The sequence below is a fragment of the Hibiscus syriacus genome, unplaced genomic scaffold (assembly GCF_006381635.1).
Source record: "Hibiscus syriacus cultivar Baekdansim isolate YM2019G1 unplaced genomic scaffold, ASM638163v2 tig00116973_pilon, whole genome shotgun sequence".
Classification (NCBI taxonomy): Eukaryota; Viridiplantae; Streptophyta; class Magnoliopsida; order Malvales; family Malvaceae; genus Hibiscus; species Hibiscus syriacus.
The window spans coordinates 379,742-397,361 of record NW_024063497.1 but is presented as its reverse complement, the minus strand read 5'-3'; the positions used below and the strand labels follow the sequence as shown (position 1 = coordinate 397,361).

The 17,620-nt window shown below is 38.9% G+C and overlaps 2 protein-coding genes and 1 pseudogene across 2 annotated transcripts; 2 read left to right on the top strand and 1 right to left on the bottom strand.

Annotated features, from left to right (window-relative positions):
- The first annotated feature begins 560 nt into the window (after nt 1–560).
- LOC120192247 (3-ketoacyl-CoA synthase 11-like) lies at nt 561–3,003 on the top strand. The gene is given in 5 exon segments (XM_039195050.1): nt 561–636; nt 1,315–2,551; nt 2,553–2,794; nt 2,796–2,927; nt 2,970–3,003. Coding segments are annotated over 3 exon segments (1,536 nt in total). The 5' UTR covers nt 561–636; nt 1,315–1,321; the 3' UTR covers nt 2,860–2,927; nt 2,970–3,003.
- Nucleotides 3,004–3,314: 311 nt separating this feature from the next.
- On the bottom strand, nt 3,315–4,415 carry LOC120192248 (probable histone H2A variant 3). Its single transcript, XM_039195051.1, has 2 exons — nt 4,175–4,415; nt 3,315–3,780 (listed from the first exon to the last, which is right to left on the bottom strand). The coding sequence occupies exons 1-2, from the start codon at nt 4,280–4,282 to the stop codon at nt 3,484–3,486; spliced, it is 405 nt and encodes a 134-aa protein (XP_039050982.1). The 5' UTR covers nt 4,283–4,415; the 3' UTR covers nt 3,315–3,483.
- A 1,064-nt stretch (nt 4,416–5,479) lies between these two features.
- On the top strand, nt 5,480–6,415 carry LOC120192223 (annotated as a pseudogene).
- Nucleotides 6,416–17,620: the final 11,205 nt, after the last annotated feature.

The window sequence follows — 17,620 nt, the reverse complement described above, 5'->3', positions numbered from 1 at the left end:
CAGAGAAAGATGAAAACAGACATGTAAAACTTCATATTGCACTATAATATAACTTGTTTTGAATCTTTCAGAGATCGTCCCCTCTCCAGTGAACAATAAGATTTGAGGAAAAAAAGGGAAAATGAATATAAGAGCGAGGTGTCTCACAGGTTAACATATTGGATTTAATCTCCAAATAAAATTAAGTTAATTATGGAGTTGGTCATCAGAATATTAGATTAATATTTTTAAGATACTTACAAATTGGTCACCAAAATTGATTTAAGAAGATTGGGTTAAACATAAATGAATGAACATAAACGAACATAATCGAACGAACATAAACGAACATAACCAAACGAACATAACCGAACATTCACGAACCTAAATGAACGAACGAAACCTATGTTCATGTTTGTTCATTTAATTAAACGAACAAAAAATCTTGTTCATGTTCGTTCATTTAATAAATAAACGCACATAAACGAACTTCCCGTCACACGATTCATGAACGGTTCGTTGAACGTTTAGTTCATTTACAGGCCTATTATTACAAGATATAAAATCCCAATAATTTCCATTTTATAGTCCTTTTTCTCTGCATCTCTCATTGTCCATCTCTTCGAGCCCGCTCTCCGTCGGTTTTTGGGGGTTAAGGTCAGTGTTCTTCTAATTATCTTCCTTTAATAGTAGTTTCATGTTGCTTTGCTGTGAATTCTGATCTGGGTTTTTGATGTGAATGCTGATCCGCTGCTTCTTTCTTATTTTCTTCCCTATGTTTCCTACATTGTCAGTTCCACAAGCTATGTGCGATTTATGAATTTGATGTGAAATTCTGATCTGGGTTTGCGGAACTCGTTATTAGATTTGAATGTGGATTTTTTTCCTAGGAAAATGAATGTGGAGACAGAAATAGGGAAAAGGAGTAATCTCACTTTGATCTGGCAATGCATTCACTTTACCCTTTCAAATTTTGGATTTTAAGCTATTTAGAGTGTAAATTGCTGGGTTAAGATCACCTATTATTTTTCGATTACTTTTAGATGCAGTTTTAATCACTATTGGAAAGAATGATTTTCACCTATAATGAGCAAGTCTTATATATGTGAATGATGATAAAATAGGAAGAAAAAAAAACTCATTTCATCTCTTAAAAGGGTTAAAAATCGTCGGCCAGAATAAGTGATAAAATCAATGGAAGGCCATGTAGAAATTTCTTGTTCAACTTGATACTCCATTTGCTTTGCCGGCTCTTATCCTTATTGGTTTTGATTTGTCTTTTATTTTGATTCATTTTTAACATTTGATTAATACAATGAATTCCGTTTTTAGCAGGTAAAATATGACTGATTCAAAGCCAGTGCAACCGTTGATTCCACCATCGTCTCGGAAGCTACCTGATTTTAAGAAATCGGTTAAGCTAAAATATGTGAAGCTTGGATACCATTACCTGATCACTCATGGAATGTATCTCTTCCTTTCTCCTCTTGTAGTTGTAATCGCCGTGCAGCTCTCGACATTTTCTCTCCGGGATCTTTATGATCTTTGGGAGCATCTTCAATACAATCTCATTTCTGTCATCATCTGCTCGGCTCTACTTGTTTTCTTGTCAACCCTTTACTTTCTAACTCGACCTCGTCCTGTTTACCTTGTCAACTTTGCTTGTTTCAAACCGGATGAATCTCGGAAATGCTCCAAAAAGATCTTCATGGACCGATCTCAATCGGCCGGTACATTCACGGAGGAAAACCTTCAGTTTCAGCGTAAGATCCTTGAAAGATCCGGGCTTGGGGAGTTGACATATCTTCCGGAGGCTGTCCTCAACATTCCACCTAACCCGTCAATGAATGAAGCTAGAAAGGAAGCAGAGACTGTTATGTTTGGTGCTATTGATGAGCTTTTGGCTAAGACCTGTGTAAAACCCAAAGACATTGGAATTTTGATTGTGAACTGCAGCTTGTTTAATCCAACACCATCATTGTCGGCCATGGTTATCAACCATTACAAGCTTCGAGGGAATATTCAAAGCTACAATTTGGGAGGAATGGGCTGTAGTGCAGGTTTGATCTCAATAGATCTTGCGAAGAATCTTCTTCAAGTACATCCGAACTCCTATGCACTGGTTATCAGCATGGAGAACATCACCTTGAACTGGTACTTTGGAAATGATCGCTCGAAGCTTGTTTCCAACTGCTTATTCAGAATGGGAGGGGCAGCAATACTGCTCTCTAACAAACACTCTGACAGAAGAAGATCCAAATACCAATTGGTTCACACTGTTCGTACCCACAAGGGCGCGGATGATAAATGCTTTGGCTGTGTTACCCAAGAAGAAGACTCTATAGGAAAGATTGGTGTTACATTGTCAAAAGATCTCATGGCAGTTGCTGGTGATGCGCTAAAGACCAACATCACCACATTGGGCCCTCTGGTTCTTCCAATGTCTGAGCAGCTGCTTTTCTTTGGTACGTTGGTCGGGAAGAAGCTTTTCAAAATGAAGATTAAGCCATACATACCGGATTTCAAGCTAGCTTTCGAGCATTTCTGCATTCATGCTGGAGGAAGAGCTGTTTTTGGATGAACTGGAGAAAAATTTGCAGTTATCCGAATGGCACATGGAACCATCGAGAATGACTCTTTACCGGTTTGGCAACACCTCAAGCAGTTCTCTTTGGTATGAATTGGCGTATACAGAAGCTAAGGGTAGGATTAAGAAAGGGGACAGAACATGGCAAATAGCATTCGGTTCGGGATTCAAATGTAACAGTGCAGTGTGGAAAGCTTTGAGGACTGTAAATCCAGCAAAGGAGAAAAACCCATGGATGGATGGATGAGATACATGATTTCCCTGTTGATGTTCCAAGGGTGTCTACCATCTAATTTCCAGATTGTCTTGATGCTGTTGTGGGATTATTCATGGTGTAACAAAATTAGAAGATGCTTAGGATATCTTTCAAGACTTCATCATTGATCTAGAGATTGAATTGGAATGAGAAATAACTCAATTTTGTTTGAACTTTAATTCGAATGTAATCACAATTAAGAGACGACATTCTCAATATCTTTTGTTATCTTCGGGTTCTATGCACAGAATGTCGCCAATTTAGTTAGTTCTGAATCGGCATATATGCGCCTTTACTCATCTCTCATGTGCTTGATAATCAGTCTAGAAAGTAGAAATTGATCATTGGACTCATATGAGCAGAGCAAGCAACTGCGAGCATAGATTGCAGAACAAAGGATTCAATCTAAAAAACATGATATGACATCTACATCAATAACCTTAAAACTAGTCCAATATTTTAACTACACAAAAGCAACCGGTTCAGTCTATCTGTAAAACAAAGCCAATATATCGAGTCCAAAAACAAACACAGTCTCAGACCTAAGCTTCAACATTAGCTAAACGAATTAAACACGTTTTTTCAGTTTCAAGATCACAGCAAGTAAATGCAGCTCACATATTGGCTTGGCAAATCTCTGCAAGCAATAAAACATTATAGTCTATTCCTTGGACGACTTGTTGATCAGTGATTTGTGGATATGAGGGATCACACCACCACCGGCAATGGTTCCCTTAATCAGGGTATCAAGTTCCTCATCACCACGGATCGCAAGCTGCAAGTGTCTGGGGGTAATACGTTTCACCTTAAGATCCTTGCTCGCGTTTCCGGCCAACTCCAACACCTCTGCAGTCAAATATTCCAGGATGGCAGCAGAATAAACCGCAGCCGTGGCTCCTACTCTCCCGTGTGCCGTAGTCCTTTGCTTTAGTAGACGATGGATACGACCCACCGGGAACTGCAGGTTTATACATTATACAAAAATTTCAACAAAAGGAGAATAATATAACATCCCCTAGTTACATCACCATACCGATGCTGTGTGCATCCCAGAGTAATGAAATCACAACAGATACACCTGTTACTATATAGCCTTTTAGAGCCTGTTCCATTTTAAACTACTGTAAATTGTTCTTGCCAAACGTGCAAAAGACACATTAATTAACTCCAGGCATGTTGAATATCAGAGAGAGGAGTAATTAAAGACCCAGTAATCAACTCAAATCCCGGCACTAATATACGCCACCCCCTTCAACACAAAAGCTTTAGGAGCTAAAATTGTATCCATGAACAAAAAAGGTAAAAAGAAAAACCCAAAACAAATAAGGTTATGGAAAAAGGAAAACAAACACCTGGAGACCAGCTCGAGAAGAACGAGAGATGGGTTTTTTCTTGTCTTTGTCCTTGCTGGAAGCAAGGGTTTTGCCGGTGGTCAAACCTTTGGCGCCTTTACCAGACATCTTTCCCGCCAAAAACAGAAGTAACCCAAGATAATTAGAGGGAAGAAAACAGAGAGAATTTGTTTGCGGGGAGACGGACACAATGGAAAGCTAAAGGTTAATGTTCGCGGTCACAGGTTCAGGGCTGGGATAACAGAAAGCAATTTATATATTCCAATAAAGATGAACTCGCAAGTCGCAAGGAAGGTGCACACCTTTACTCAAGTAACCCTGTTGTTTCGCAAAAATTATAATATTGACTCATCCTATTTTAGGGATAGAGCAATGTTTAGGGTTTAATTTGACATTTTCTTTATTTCAACTATTTTTGTAGTGATAAAGTAGTGTTTGGGGTCTATGTTTATGAAATTTAATTATTTTTTGTTTAATATTATTTGTATAAATTATTGATATCAGATTTATTAGTAGTTTAATTCAAATTAAATATTACATAAACCTATTATAAAGCTGTTTTTTTATTTGGTTTAGGGCCATAGAAGGGCCACTCCCTCGTTGGTACCTTGTTCTTACATATGTTGGATGAAAATAAGTTATGCCGTGGTTGTAACTTGGACTGAAAATATTGCTCTACGATGAATTCATTTCTTGATAATGCATTACTGCTTACGAGTCTTACTGTTTAGCGACTTTCTCTTGCATGCTCTGGCATTTAGTGATTCTTTCCATAAATGAAATTTGAATAACTGATTGTGCTGTTGCCTTCATACAAACCAATAGGAGATTCTGGTCATTTTAAACTTCGTTTACAGATAATTTTCAGTGAGTTTTTGTTCAGGTTCTTTTGTTGTTAAGATCAAATTTTTATTGGTATTCTAAAGAATCGGCAGGGAATACTAGCAATCATATATAATGGCGGTGTTCTGCTGCCTATAGTTTTACCTGAATTTGACACTGAATGCATTGGAATACAAAACTATAGTTCATCCAAATTCCTTAATTTTATCAGTGTCAGCCGATAAGAGATCGGATCTGCTACAAATTGGTAAGGATGAAGGGTCAATGCTCAAAACCCAAGTAGCAAAGTGTAATAAATTATCAAAGTTTCAAGGCAAGGCAACTACCAAGAAGATACTCATCAGTTCTCTTAAAAGTGTAGAAAGGTTATAAACACATACAAGGGTAAATATGCATTTTGCTTCAAGCTTCAATCTAAACTTAACTTTAACATATAGTTTACTATTTTTTTCTTGTCTAGGGATGGGTATGATGCCAGAATTCAACGAGTTCGGACTTGGTTTATAAGGTCGTTTTTGTTATAAAAAAATTTTGAGTTAGAATTTAAGGTAAAAAATATCTGATTTGATTAAAAAAATATAATTATCTCTTATATATTTAAGGATAATTACAATAATATATTTTTTTAGTTTTTTCAATTATATCTCTATTTTACTTAAAAAAAAATAAAATTATATATACATATATGTCAAGTTGGATATAATTTTTTATTTTAAAAACAGATGAATTTTTTTCTAAACTCGAAGGTTAAATGGAGGAATATAATATTTTTTTACAAATTCTAAATCTAATTACTAAAATAATATAAAAACAAAGATAAGCAACTTAACAGATCGAAAATACTGATTAAGAAACTACCACTCCTTCTACTTGTATCGTATTTCCTCTTCGTTTCCCAGTTTTTCCAGCTCTCCCATGGCGATGTCGGCACTGCTGCCCACTACAGCACTCCATATTTACGTCAGTTCCGAACCCTGAACTTCAAATTTCTCAATGTTCTCTGTTCTTGATTTTGTTTGCTGATTAATGGGTTGTTGTTTGTTTATGTCTTGCGGTTGCAGCGACAACGTGCTTCGGCGACGATCGAACGGAGTTCCCATCGAGCAATTTGTTCGCAGCAGCCGGAGACGGGATATGGGACAATGAAGCATCATGCGGGAGACAATACCGGGCTCGATGCATAAGTGCTTCGCAGCCTGGGATTTGTGTTACCGACCAAACGATCCAGGTCAAGATTGTCGATTATGCTCTAACGGCACTCTCTCCATCTTCAGCTCAATCCACACCATTGTACTTTCCAGGACGGCTTTCGGTGGAATCACCAACAACGCTGTCGACTCCATCAACATTGAATTCCAACAGTCATTTCATCTTCTTCACTAACAAATAATTTACTTAATGTCTTTATATTTCTCAACTCCTAATACTGAATGTTCTTTTGTTTTTGCTTCTGCAATCTCCATGCAGGGTTTGATATGGAAGGGAAAGGAAGATCAAAGATGCACATAGTTTATCTGCTAATCTGTGAAGTCAACGCTGTTTATGCTCTTGGAGTGTTTATACCAACAAAAAAAAGATTGATTATTTGATGATGAGATTCTTTTCATTGGTACATATTCAATGTTTCGTATGCATTTTTTTAATAAAGAAAGGGGGGTTTGTTATCTTATAGTTTTGCTCTTTCGCGTCTGCTTCTGGCCATTTGGAAGCTTCTGCGTTTCAACACGACACTTTTGGCCTACGCTTTTACCTAAAGAGCTTCACGTTGACGTGAACCGATGCTCATCAGATCGGAAGATTTTGGTCTTACAATCTTTGGTGGTGATGAAATGACCATCCAACTCAGTTGGTAGAGCACAAGGTTTTTAACCTTAAGGTCGTGAGATCAAGTCTCATGGAGTATATTTCATAATTCGGAGGTCTCTTACAGAAATTGCTCTCAATCTGGTATTAGGGATAATCTACTATCTTACCTCCCCTTATCCCATACATATGGAAAAAAGGGACAGCTGAAAAATCTTTGGTGGTGATTGATCGCCTACTTAATCGTCACTCTGTGTGTATGATAAGAATCCAATGCCACATCCTTCTTTAAGTTTTTTAATGACTTTCACCATTGCTTTTTTATATATAAGTACAAAAATCATGTGAGAGCAAGTTATCTGTCCTTTTTATTTATTCTTATTTTTACAGAGTCAGAAAACTTGAATAATAAAAATATAATTTTTTAAAAAAATTACAAAATTCATTTTATCATACACAGCGAAAGTCTATTACAGTTTAACAATTCTGAATGTGTATACGTTACCTGCGCATCGATCACATGAGCAATCCTGCAATAAAGCAATTACAGTTTAACAAAAACGTAGCTCACCTTATCTTATTTCTCTTCAAAATTGAACTTAATTCCCTAAATGAATTATAACTGCATGATACAATTATCATTCCTCAGTAAAGGGAATGAGAAGAATACAATATTCAACTTGTTCTAAGCCATAAAAGAAGAATAATTATTGAAGGGTTAAAAATAAGTTCCTTGAGCCAAACTCTCGGCATGTTCACTTGCTCTCAGCATCATATAGATCCGACCTGAAAATGTATTAAGGAAGATAAAGCAGAAAAGGAAAAAAAGAAAAAGAAAAAAAAGCAGAGAACTAGGAGTACAACGAAAAGACGATATCTAAATAAGTGTTTCTAGTGACTAGGACAAACATAAATAGAGAGAACCATCACTACCACAACAACATAGTTTCCAAATTCCAGATTATTAAGTAGAGAAGAACACAAAATCGGGATATACATAAAACATGTTACCACCCACCTACCGATAAACTTTCCATCTCTAGGTGCATGTAAGTATGCAATTTTAACACGAGGCAGAGCGAAGAGGTTGTAGATGAGCAAAATGTGCAGCATACAACTAGCAATATGCAAAATGAGGCCGAGACTAACGTCAGAAACATAGCTCCAGAAAAGTTCAGACAAAATACGCTAGACAACTGTGAGAGTCATTTATCTTTCTTGGATAAACAAACCAATACTATTATCAATGCATGTCTCCTTGATACACAGACCTCACATATTCATATGTAAATGCATTTTACTATGCTTGTTGTTGTTTAAGTGCAAAGGAAAAGAAACATTCCCTCGAAACAAAATTTCATGAAGTATGAGAAGAAAGCGTAATACGACCAAACTTTTTCTTTTTCTTGGAGGACTAAGGTGTTGCAGAAAATGCCTGATATAAATAAGTAGGAACATCCGACCACAATACTAAACGGGAATGTAAAGGCAATGGTTTTGCAAACGTGATCATTATAAAGTTTGCACCTTAAAGTGATATGAAATAGGTTGTACCATGACTTTTAAAAACAAGCTACAAAATTGCATTGCTTTGCAAGGAAGGAAAATTAGTGAAGGCAAATTATTATAGAGTACGAATTTAGTTGACAGCATAAACATAAGGGTATGAATCTTCCCATTTAAAACTCATCCTCTTACATGCACATCTAACCCCTATAGACTCGACCACAAACATGACTCCCTAATATAACCAAAAGCAATCAATTGAAAAGGTCGGATCCAACAAAATATATAGAATCAATGCCTAGAATTAGAGTTCACAGAAACCATTTTCCAGCTACAGTATTTCATAAAATAATGGCACCACATGGTTTTAATTCTTTCCCTTATTTTCCCTCACCAAACATGTCATTCAAATGCATAAAGAATCCAAATAAAACACATCCTTGCTTACATGTACACAATCAAATGAATCAAGCTCTCAAGGCAACACCTGCATCATGCATTGTGCAGACACGTGTGGTAAAAAACAAATGAATGTCTAATTGGAAAATAATTTGCATGTGGAAACCATTGAAAGATATGTCGAAGCCTACCTTTTAAAGTTGGATGATACATGTACCTAGAATTGGGCCAAACGTCCAGATGAAACATTTAGCAATGCATTAACGTTCACGAATGCTACTGTGTTATATGACTTGCATCAATTACATTCAGCCAATACACATGCCATCATAGAACTCAATACTTAGTTAACAATCAAAACCTGATAGACATTAAGTAGACTGTATGTTATATTCGGATCAGATAAAAAGGGAAAAAGAATCCCCAATTTAAATAAAGACAATGAGCACATAAAAGAATATGCAGTAGCACACTGCTCAATCATTTAAGCATGAATGATTCAGATGGAAAAGGAGAACAGAAAATCAACAATCAGGTATAGTAATTAAAACAAGATTGATAGAATAAGGATGCACTAGATAAGAACCATGGACAAAAGCCCCAGCCAACACAATAGTAAACAGCCTGTCTCTTAAAACCGGGTACTTCCTCAAAGAAAGTCGAACTGAAAAAAGGCAAAAAGAATTAAGAACCCATATAAGAATTGTAACAACCCGAATATTTACAAAATAGTATTTAATTGAAATTGGAGGTTAATTGTGAAAATTGGCGAAAATTTGGGGACTAAATTGAAAGATTTTAAAATTTGGAGCTTGTTTTAGAGTTAAAGAAAATTCAGGGACTAAGCCCTGAATTTATCCAAAAAAAAGTTAGATAAGTTTGGGGTTATATGTTATATATATGTGTGGTTTCTGTTTCAAAAACAGAAAATCACACTCTCAAATTCCCTTCCCCCTACGCCGGTTTCCGACTTAGATCCCGACGTTGTCCGAATTCCGATCGTCGTTTTGAAACCACCGTTGTGTTCATCATCGAGCGAGGAACAAACCCTTCAAATTAATTGAAGCGAAACGCTGCCAAACGTCAGGAATTTCCAGTCAAAGTCTCGACGTTTTATTTAGCTCGATCGCCGGGAAAATCTCAAATTCATCACCGATCGTTGCTCCGTTTACGACACCTCCTGCACCATCGTGTTCCTTGTGTCGTTGCGAGTCCGCCGGTGTCAATCTTGTTCGCCGTCGACGGTGGCGCGTGAGGAGGTGGAGTAGTCAAAGATTCGACCGAGTTGAAATCGAGCTCTCCGCCGTTCAAAAATTTGAACCGATCTTTGTAAGTATCTCGAAATCGCTCAAAATAATTTTTAGAAATTTTTCCGTAATTTTTAGACCCCCGGAGGAGGCCTCACGCGCCACACGCGCCGCCGCAGGGAGAGTGAGTGGCTGAAAACTGGTTTGACCGGTTTTGAAACGGTTTTGACCGATTTGACCGGTCCAAACCGGTCTGACCGGTCTGAACCTGTCCGACCTGACCCGCCCGACCCGACCCGACCGTTGACTGTTGACTGTGACCGTTGACCTCCTTTGACCAAAACTTAAAATGACTTTGACCGACCATTAAACGACAGTTAATCTTTTCCGAGTATACCTATTCTGATAGTTTTCGACGTCTCGAATCCGTTTCCGAAGTCTGCTTCGTCAAATTCGAACTCGAAGGCCTCCAAATCGACGGTCAAAGTGGTTGACTTTGATTTTGACCAATAATTTAAATTTTCGAAAAGTCATACTTTATGTTTTTCGACGTCCTGATTCCGATTCCGCAATCCGTTTGGCCAAATTCAAACCCGAAATCCTCCAAATTGATAGTCAAACCCTGAAAATACTTTATATACTTAAGAATTTTAGCTTTGAACAATTAAGTAAGATTTGGGGCTGATAAATTATTATTATTTGAAGGTATAAGAGACTTTTCGGATCGTTCGACAGCTCGACCCAACTCTTCTAGATCAGTTAAACCACGTTTGAAAACTGTAGCAGAGCGTGGTGAAACCAGCAATCAGTAAATCTACTATTTGAACCTATTATCGAGGTATGTTCCCTAATTATTACTGAACTGTTTTATTGGTTTTAATATGAGGTACACTGAGTTCTTTGGTTATTGTTTTATTGATGCACCAATTTAATGTGATGATTTATGGAATTTGTGTCACGGTGCAATTGAACTTTTGGATTGAATTACAATAGTATAGCTCTGATCAAGCTAATAAACAGAATGGGCCTAATGTGACTCTTGGGGCCCCAAGATACATTAGGTTGGCTTCCCTTGCTGTGTGCTTAGGGTAAGCTATATGGACTTGGACTTACGGGCTTAAGGATACAAGCTATAAAGCTTATCCTTAGGTTGTCTTTCTTTTTGCTGTGTGCTTAGAGTAAGTTATATGGAAAAATAGTTTTGGAAATTACTGATGGTGTACAAGAAAAGAGTTTAAACTATGATTTTCAAAAGTTAAACTCTTTTATAAATTTATGAGATTTACTGGACTATGACTTGTTTAATGTACCTATTGTGATTTTAAGGTAATATTGGGACACACTGAGCCTAGCTCACCTTTCGAAAATGTTTTTCCCCCTTTCAGATACTGTTGGTTAGATACATCGGTTCGAGCACTTGGAGGATCAACATATCTCTTGAAGTATATCTGATTGTAATGTTTTATCTTGCTAGTTGACTTTATTTTGGTGACATGGACCTTATTTTAAAGTATTGTATTTTATGATGATGACACTTTTGCTATTACTGTTTGGTTTATCATGATTTTGATTTTGAATACCTGTTTTAAATTAATTTATTACTTATTGGTATTATATTTACAAGTTGGGTTTTGATAGTATAATTTATTGCATGATATTTATAATGTGATTTTACATTGATTGAATAACGGTTTCAGAAAATGTCTTTAAAAATTATGTATGTGATCCACTAGACTTAGTCGAAACGCATAGGCCGGGTCTAGGGGTTATATTTATTGGTATCAGAGCTTTTGATTTTTAACCCTCGGACTGTGTATGAGTCCACATTGAAAACACGGTTTTGAAATATTTTACAAAACAAGTTACAAAGGCCATGTCACAAAGTTATTAAGATTTTAACTGTGTTCGAGACTCCAAGTGCTTATCTAACCCTAAGTTTTATCTTCAGTAGTAAACTTGAGATCCATCAAAAATGAGTGCTAGACGTAGTCGTCGAACTATCCGTGGACGAGTGGCTAGATTTACAGATCCGGTCGATGAGATACGAGTAGATCCCCCACCTCCGATAGGTGATCCTGCTCCTACAACCCCCAACGAATCTGCCTCCTGCCGCTGGTATTGGCATGACTACACCGATCATAGGAGCAACCGATATTGAGTCAGAGTCTACCGGAGTTGCTTTGGATGAGAATTTTGGTAGACAATTTCTGCAGTTGATACAGGGAGCAGTCAGAGCTACTGGTGTTGTATCAGAGGTTCCTATTTCGCAGACTTTGATTGCCAATGGAGTTAGAACTTTTGGGGGACAGATTGGTGGAGCTCCTACTGAAGCTGAGGATTGGCTCCATGATACAGAGAGACGCATGGATCAGTTGGGTTTAGACTCAACTAAGAGATATCAGGGTGCTGTGGCAATGTTAGATGGCAATGCCTACACTTGGTGGGAGTCAGTGACCAGTAGTGTTCCTACCGATCGTTTGACCTGGAATTTCTTTAAGGATCGCTTTCGGAGTCGTTTTCTGGGAGAGCGCTACTTAGCTCAGAGACGTCATCAGTTTCATGACCTGGTTCAGGGAGACATGACTGTTTTTGAGTATGAGATCGAGTTCTTGAAGTTATTGAAGTATGGATTCAGTATGGTACCTACTGAGAGAGATCGATGTCGTAAATTTGCCCTTGGACTCAGATACGAGTTGCGTAGGCAAGTTGTAACCCATCAGGATGAGATATTTGATGTGCTGGTGGGCAGAGCCAAAGATGCTGAAGAGGTGGAGGTTTTAGCTTCTGGTAGAGAGCGTGTTGAACAGGAACGATCTAAGAAATTTTCAGGCCCGATGGAGTCATCAGCACAGTCCGGGAAAAGGACTCGTACTTCAATCCCTCAGAGAAGCAATACACGTTTCAGGCCTGCAGCATCCTCACCGTTAGTTGGCAGTCGAGGCGGTTCCTCGTCGTATTATCATGGGTTCCTCTGTGAGTTTTGTTGTAAACAACACACAGGAGAATGTCGTAAGAAAATGGGTCTTTGCTATCAATGTGGATCTAGTGGTCATTTTCGGAGAGATTGTCCTCAGCTAGCTTCGTTTAAGCAAACCGCTACCCAGACTCCTGTGCGTTCTCAGACTACAGTATAGACCCCAATTAGAGATCGTAGTCAAGGAAAGACTCGAGGATCAGCATCCAGGACAGACAGCAGAGCCCAACCTCAGCAAAATAGAGGGTCAATAGTTTCTGAGGCTAGACAACCAGCTTTGATTTATGCCACTAGACGTCGGGATGACAGAGATGAGCCTGAGGTTATTGCAGGTACATTTACTATTTATTCTATCTCATACTTTGCATTACTGGACAATGGCTCCACTCACTCCTATGTATCGAGCTCGGTATCTCGAAACCTTCAGATTCCGATCGAGAACACTGAAAATAATGTTACGGTTACGAGTCCAGTAGGACAGGCGATATTAGTGAATAAAGTATTTCGGCGTTGTCCTCTGGAGGTTAAGGGAGAAATTTTTCTCGCTGATCTTATGGAGCTTCCTTTAGAGGAGTTTGATCTAATTCTTGGGATGGATTGGTTGACTAAACACAAGGTAAATCTGGATTGCGAGTACAAGAGAGCTACTCTGAAAACTTCTGATGGTCGGACTGTTGTGTTAATTGGTGAACGTCGCGGCTATCTCTCCAATATAGTTTCAGCGATGGAAATTGATCGTATGATCTGGAAGGGATATGAGACTTTCATTGCTTGTATTTTGAACACCAAAGGTGCATTGTTCACGATCGAGGAGATTCGTACAGTTAGCGAGTTTCCTGATGTTTTTCCGGATGAGTTGCCTGGGTTACCTCCTGATAGAGAGGTAGAGTTCGAGATTGAGACTTATCCGGGATCTGCACCTATTTCTATGGCACCTTATCGCATGGCTCCAAAAGAACTTAAGGAGTTGAAGGTCCAATTACAAGAATTATTTGTTCGAGGATTTATTCGGTATAGTACTTCACCATGGGGAGCTCCAGTTCTGTTCGTGAAAAATAAGGATAGGTCGCTAAGATTATGTATTGACTATCGGAAGTTGAACCAGATGACGGTCAAGAATAAATATCCACTACCTAGGATTGATGACTTATTTGATCAGTTGCGAGGAGTTACTGTATTCTCTAAGATTGATCTTCGTTCGGGGTATTATCAATTGAAAGTTAAAGGATCTGATGTTGCAAAGACGGGCATTCGCACTAGATATGGTCATTATGAATTCGTAGTGATGCTTTTTGGTTTGACGAATGCTCCTGCAGCTTTTATGGATTTGATGAATCGGGTGTTCCGACCATATTTGGATCAATTTGTGGTGGTCTTTATTGATGATATTCTGATCTATTCTCGTACTGAGACAGAGCATGATGAGCATTTGAAGATCGTTCTGCGGACTTTGAGAGAGCATCGTATATATGCCAAACTAAGCAAGTGTGAGTTTTGGCTTCAAGAAGTGTCGTTTCTGGGGCATATTATTTCTGCGCGAGGTATTCAGGTCGATCCAAGCAAGATTGAAGCTATTGTGAATTGGAAACGACCCAAGAATATTTCTGAGATTCGCAGTTTATTGGGCTTGGCTGGTTATTATCGACGTTTTGTTGAGGGCTTTTTGATCATTGCTTCTCCTTTGACAAAGTTGTTAAGGAAGAATGTGTCGTTTGACTGGGGTGAGGCACAACAGGAGAGCTTTGAGAAATTAAAGGTGGTATTGACTCAAGCACCAGTATTGATTCAACCAGAGTTCGGGGAGGATTTTACAGTGTATAGTGATGTGTCACACTCAGGACTCGACTGTGTTCTAATGCAGGAAAGTAAGGTGGTGGCTTATGCATCCCGTCAGCTGCGACCGCATGAGTGTAATTATCCTACTCATGATTTGGAGTTAACAGCAGTGATTTTTGCCTTGAAGATTTGGAGACACTATCTTTATGGAGAGAAGTGTTACATTTTCATGGATCATAAGAGTTTAAAGTATCTACTGACCCAGAAGAAGCTTAATTTGAGACAGCGACGCTGGCTAGAGCTTCTAAAGGATTATGATTGTGTGATTGATTATCACCCTGGTAAAGCTAATATTGTAGCGGATGCTTTGAGTCGAAAGGCGGTAACAGAGTTGAGATCTTTAATGGCCAGGATGAATTTATATGACGATGGCACTCTGTTAGCAGAATTACAAGTTAAGCCGACCTTGGTTGATGAGATCAAAGCTAAGCAGCCCATTGATAGCTCCTTGCTTTCCATCTTTGAGCAAGTAGAGCAAGGGACAAGCTCAGATTACGCCCTTGATCAGGATGAAGTTTTATGCTTCAAAGGTCGGTATTGTGTGCCTGATGATGCTAAGTTGAGGCAGACTATCCTTACTGAGGCTCATAATAGTCCATATGCTATGCACCCCGGTGGAGATAAGATGTATCGGAATTTGAGAGAGAGGTATCATTGGGTCGGCATGAAGAAGGACATCTCGAATTTTGTGGCGAGGTGTTTGACTTGTCAGCAAGTTAAGGTAGAACATCAACATCCATCAGGTTTGTTACAACCTATCAAGATTCCTGAATGGAAATGGGAGCGTATTACTATGGATTTTGTTACTGGTTTACCTATGACTCCTTCGAAAAAGGACTCAATTTGGGTGATTGTTGACAGACTTACAAAGTCAGCTCACTTCATTCCTGTACGGGTAAATTATACGTTAGACAAGTTGGCGAGGTTGTATATTTCAGAGATTGTCAGATTGCATGGTGTTCCGTTATCTATCATTTCAGATCGAGATCTGAGATTTACTTCGAGATTTTGGAAGGCGCTACATACGGCTTTGAGTACGAGATTGGATTATAGTACCTCCTTCCACCCATAAATTGATGGTCAATCTGAGAGAGTAATTCAGATTCTGGAGGATATATTACGGGGTTGTGTAATTGATTTTCATGGTAGTTGGGAGAACTTTTTGCCTTTGGCTGAATTCGCTTATAATAACAGTTACCAGACCAACATTCGTATGGCACCCTATGAAGCACTCTATGGGCGTAGGTGTCGCACCCCGATTTTTTGGACTGAGTTGTGTGATAGGAATACTTTGGGACCTGAGTTAGTGCGAGAGACGGAAGACACAGTCAGATTAATCCGTGACCGTCTGAAAGAGGCATTTGATAGGCAGAAATCTTATGCAGATCAAAGGAGGAAGGATATACAGTTTGACGTTGAAGATCAGGTTTTTCTCAAGGTATCTCCATGGAAGAAAGTATTGAGATTTGGACGTAAGGGTAAAATGAGTCCGCGATTTATTGGGTCGTATCGTATTCTGAAGAAAGTTGGACATGTTGCTTATCAGCTTGAGTTGCCTTCCCATCTTAGTCGTATTCATGATGTTTTTCATGTGTCTATGTTAAGGCGATACCGTTCAGATCCAGATCACATCATTCAAGTTGATGAGGTAGAGTTGAGACCTGATTTGTCATATGAGGAGGAGCCCATCCATATCTTAGAAAGAGATGAGCAAGTTCTTCGGAATATGCGTATTCCAATGGTCAAAGTTCAATAGAGTAACCGAGGCCCCTCAGAAGCTACTTGGGAGACATTGGAGTCAATGGAGGCTCAATTTCCTTAACTATTCTTATAAGGTAAATTTCGAGGACGAAATTTCTAGTATAGGGGGAGAATTGTAACAACTCGAATATTTACAAAATAGTATTTAATTGAAATTGGAGGTTAATTGTGAAAATTGGCAAAAATTTGGGGACTAAATTGGAAGATTTTAAAACTTGGAGCTTGTTTTAGAGTTAAAGAAAATTCAGGAACTAAGCCCTGAATTTACCCAAAAAAAGTTAGGTAAGTTTGGGGTTATATATTATATACGTGTGGTTTCTGTTTCAAAAACAGAAAACCACACTCCCAAATTCCCTTCCCCCTACGCCGGTTTTCGACTTAGATCCCGACGCCGTCCGAATTCCGATCGTCGTTTTGAAACCACCGTTGTGTTCATCATCGAGCGAGGAACAAATCATTCAAATTAATTGAAGCGAAACGCTGCCAAACGTCGGGAATTTCCATTCAAAGTCTCGATGTTTTATTTAGCTCGATCACCGGGAAAATCTCAAATTCATCACCGATCGTTGCTCCGTTTACGACACCTCCTGCACCATCGTGTTCCTTGTGTCATTGCGATTCCGCCGATGTCAACCTTGTTCGCCGTCGACGGCGGCGCGTGAGGAGGTGGAGCAGTCAAATATTCACCCGAGTTGAAATCAAGCTTTCCGCCGTTCAAAAATTTGAACCGATCTTTGTAAGTATCTCGAAATCGCTCAAAATAATTTTTAGAAATTTTTCCGTAATTTTTAGACCCCCGGAGGAGGCCTCACGCGCCACACGCGCCGCCGTAGGGAGAGTGAGTGGCTGAAAACCGGTTTGACCGGTCCGAACCGGTCTGACCCGACCCGACCCGTCCTGACCGTTGACCGTGACCGTTGACCTCCTTTGACCAAAACTTAAAATGGCTTTGACCGACCATTAAACGACCGTTAATCTTTTCCGAGTATACCTATTCTGATAGTTTTCGACGTCTCTAATCCGTTTCCGAAGTCCGTTTCATCAAATTCGAACTCGAAGGCCTCCAAATCGACGGTC